The sequence below is a fragment of the Danio aesculapii genome, chromosome 8 (genome assembly GCF_903798145.1).
Source record: "Danio aesculapii chromosome 8, fDanAes4.1, whole genome shotgun sequence".
Lineage (NCBI taxonomy): Eukaryota > Metazoa > Chordata > Actinopteri > Cypriniformes > Danionidae > Danio > Danio aesculapii.
The window spans coordinates 39,833,648-39,837,972 of NC_079442.1; the positions used below are offsets into that span (position 1 = coordinate 39,833,648).

General features: G+C 35.4%; 1 protein-coding gene across 1 annotated transcript; it reads left to right on the forward strand.

The window, feature by feature from the left end:
* The first annotated feature begins 237 nt into the window (after positions 1 to 237).
* On the forward strand, positions 238 to 3,048 carry LOC130234141 (N-acetyllactosaminide beta-1,3-N-acetylglucosaminyltransferase 3-like). Its single transcript, XM_056464429.1, has 2 exons — positions 238 to 340; positions 1,625 to 3,048. The coding sequence occupies exons 1-2, from the start codon at positions 238 to 240 to the stop codon at positions 2,794 to 2,796; spliced, it is 1,275 nt and encodes a 424-aa protein (XP_056320404.1). The 3' UTR covers positions 2,797 to 3,048.
* Positions 3,049 to 4,325: the final 1,277 nt, after the last annotated feature.

The window sequence follows — 4,325 nt, forward strand, 5'->3', positions numbered from 1 at the left end:
ATTTTAATAACAAATCAACTACCAATTGAAGATGATTTAATCATCTATAATACTGTATATTTATCTTCAGTTACAGGTGTCCAGCCCTTACCTAACATAATGTTATCTTGCTTAACCTGTTATTTCAGGTTAATTGAAAACAGTATTTGCATACTGACATATGATTGGTCTTGAAAGCACTTGGTCAGCCCTTGAAGTAGTGCAAAGGAAAATACAGCTCAAGTGGGATGTTTTTTTATGCAGAAACTTAAACATTCAGTGATTCCCTTTGTATCGGACACACTGCACTGGCTTAACTTGAAACAAAACTGCAAACATCTCTCAGGGGCTCTTAAAAGAGGTAAGGAGTTTTGTTCCTCAAAAAATTTCAATCTGAATCTTAGTTACATGAGTGAAATTAAAATACATATATTATTATATTATAAATAATAAATACAAATATTATTTTGGTTGTAATTTATGATTATTGTTAAGGTTAATTATTGTTAATTGTTCTTTATTGATAAAAAATGAATTAATTGGATACATGTCATCTCTATTGTCATAAATGGGACAGCTGCTGCATACTGTATATAAATACATTACCTTCAGACTCTCACATTGTTATGTTGTCTTACATATCTTTTTATTGAAATCATGCTTCAGTGTTTTATTTCTTCATCTAGACTGAAACGTCAATGATTATCTTTAGAAAAAAAAAGACTGACAAGTCCTTTTCAACGAAAGGTCACTGGCTCATCTGTTTACTCTATTGGTATTTGCAGGGCTGGTCTTACTGTCTTGTATTACTAGTTTGTGGTTTTCATACTGTTTTTCCAGCTACACTGCCTAATCCAATTACTTTAGCATTGAGAGTGACTCTTACTCTCAAAATATATTACATACTGAGGATAGAATAAAAGAGATGAAGATCACTTTGAGAGCAAATATTTTCTTAGCCACATTCAGAGGCCTAAAAATGTCTAGAAATGTCATAAGAGTCATATGAGGGGTCTGACGATCAATCAGAGGTGAATGTTCACGAATGTGCCTTCGTTTTTAAAAGTCTGGTTTATCTCTATTGAGGCCCTGCCCATATAAAGAATGGTATTTTCAGAACTGCAGTGGTGTGGTTTGGTTGTTATTTCATACACAAACACAGTTTGAAAAAATCGAAAGTTTCTTTGAAAACTCCAGCCAGGGTGAAGATTTTGGTTGGTTTGACATGCTCTTGATAGTGCACCATAGCTTATTTTTGTATTTTCATGTGGATGGGTATTTAAAAAATAAAAATCAAATAACTGCATTAAAACAAACATGTCAACGCTTGTGCTTTCAATCTGGCTAATCTGGTTATCCACACTAAAGTAAATATTAACAAAAAAGAAAAATGCAATAAAAAATACAATGAAGCAAATATCTGTTCTAATCCAATATGCTAACATTAAATATTTAAAATTGTTTTATTATTTGCTCAGACAAAAAAAATGATATGCACAAGTTTAGTTAAACATTACATTTAACAAATAAAGACACATCAGGAGAGGAAGGAAACAGACTGTTTTTGTATATAATGTCCTTGTTGAGTGAACATTAGTGTTTTTGTGACTAAAATACTTTGAATTGTGCCTTTGTTCTTAAACAGGAGCAAAGATGAGAAAGAAGAATGTGGAAATGATAGTGTTATTTCTAACAGGTGTTGTGAGCCTGTTTATTATCATTAACAAAAATGACTCTAAAGAAGATGATGTGAATCCAAAGAGCAAACAAATACAAGAAATGCTTAATAATCAAACAGATTTCCCCAGAACTGAAACTCTTCAGCCATCATCTTCACATTGTCAGCCGAATATGTCAGCTTATAAACTTCCTGAATTCTCTACTCTGCCAGATCATATTAAAGACTTTCTGCTTTATCGACACTGTAAGAGTTTTCCCATGATTCTCGATGTGCCTAATAAGTGTGGTGGAGCTCATAGGTCTGCAGATGTCTTCCTCTTGCTGGTCATCAAGAGTTCTCCAGAGAATTATGATCGCAGAGAAGTTCTGCGGAAAACATGGGCTGAGGAGAGACTGCACAAAGGTGTGTGGATCCGTCGAGTCTTCATAACTGGTACAAGTAAAAGTGGCTTTGAGAAACGCAGGCTGAATAGGCTACTGAAGCTGGAGAACAATGAGAACAAGGACATTTTACAATGGGACTTCAATGATTCATTCTTTAACCTCACACTGAAGCAGATCCTTTTCTTAGAGTGGATGGACAGAAGGTGCCCACACGCCAGATTCCTTTTAAATGGAGACGATGACATTTTTGCCAATACGTTTAACATGATCGAGTATCTTCAGGGTCAAGAAGACAATGATGGAAGTAGACATCTCTTAACTGGGCACCTCATCCAGAATGTAGGGCCTATAAGAAAGCCTTCAAGTAAATACTATGTCCCGGTTCAGATACAGGAGTCCGACAGATATCCTCTGTATTGTGGAGGAGGAGGCTTTCTAATGTCCGGCTTCACAGCCAAAACGATCTACAACATGTCTCACTCTGTAATTCTGCTGCCCATTGATGACGTTTACATCGGAATGTGTCTGAAAAAGGCCGGCCTCAAACCTACATCTCATTTTGGTGTAAGAACTGCTGGTTTGCGTGTTCCAGCTGGAAATGTTGACAAATTTGACCCTTGTTATTACAGAGAAATCATTTTAGTCCACAGATTTCTGCCACACATGATTTTTGTGATGTGGGAGGAAATACAAAACTCAGATTTGCGATGTGCAAAGACCAATGTCAATAGAACAAAAGAGCAGGGTGTGTGAAGATATTTCAAAGGGAAATATAACAGCTTGCTGGATTTATTATGATCAGGATTTTTTCAAGTATTGGTAAAATAAATGTTGGCTTTTGGAAATGAGGTTGACTTTTGCACTTTAACTGGGTGGTTGATTCTTTCACAGCAATATTTATGGTTTTCTTCATAGGATGAAGGTCTCCTGCCCTTACAAATCGGATTTTATCAGTGAAATTAAGTGATATTCTGAAGTAGATTCAACATATTAAATAAATTTTTGTAATGTAACAAATTACAAATAGCCGTGAGCTACTGTCTGAGTTCCTTATATTTGTGATTATAATATTGTAGACAGCAGTACTTTTTGTTACATTTGCAATAACAAACTGCTAAATAGAGAATATAAAGTATGTTGACATGATTCAACATTTTGACGTTTTGACATAATGAAATGCTGTTTAAAAGCCGTTTATATTAAAAGCGTGTCTATATCTGAAATAACAAACTTCTTGAGCTGATGATAATAACATGCGCTTTATTAGTGGAAGGTGGAAGAAAACAATACATGGATGCATTCGTCTATCTCCCCTTTTCAATGATATTAAAATAAAACACACAAATTTTCTGACATTCAAATCCCATAGAGAAGTTGAACTGTAATCTTTCTGAAGTACAATAACAAATTTTCTACTGGATTGTTATGAACATTCTGCCGACATGCCCTACTATGCTCAGTGTAGCTTATAACTTAGGATAGGAGGAGTTCATTTGTAAAGAGGTAGGAGACATTGTTTGAGTATGCTGCAAATGAACGAACATCACGACTGATAACAAATTGATCAATCTCTAAATAGAAAACATGGGTACGTCTGTAACCCTTTTTTCTTTCTTTTTTACGCACCAGTCTCTTCAACATGGTAATAAAACAGCTGAACTCTCTAACTTTTCACTATTCTTTTTCTCTTCCGGTTTTTCAGACCGTGTATATTGAGTCAATAAAGGGTGTCATCACAGAGTGATTTCCTAACGTTTGGGCTTCCCTGCATCATTCTGCTGTGTTATTATTAAGTGTACAATAGTGCCCTCTGTAGGTGAAAAGATTCTCTGTGTTTTTTTATTTATGTTGTATTTTCCACAGGACAGAGATGGCATACAGTAGGCCAGCGTTTCTCAACCCTGTTCCTGGAGGCACACCAACAGTACATATTTTGTATGTCTCCCTTATCTGACCCATTCCTGTCAGGTTTTAGGGTCTTTTCTAATGTTCTGCTGAGTTGATTCAGGTGTGTTTGATTAGGGAGAGGTTGAAAATGTTGGTGTGCCTACAGGATCAGGGTTGGGAAACGCTGCAGTAGGCTATATCTCTTCTTAAAAACATCCTCTTATTGCCTTTTGAACAAGCTGAGTTTTTTCCAAAGCCATTTCTCTGGCGAAGTGCGTCAGTTGATCAAAACCATATCTCAAAATCTACAGAAGGAACATATGAATGAAAAGCTGACATCAGGTTCCCATGATTTAGGACAAAAAAATTTTATATGACTGAATCATTTCTTATGA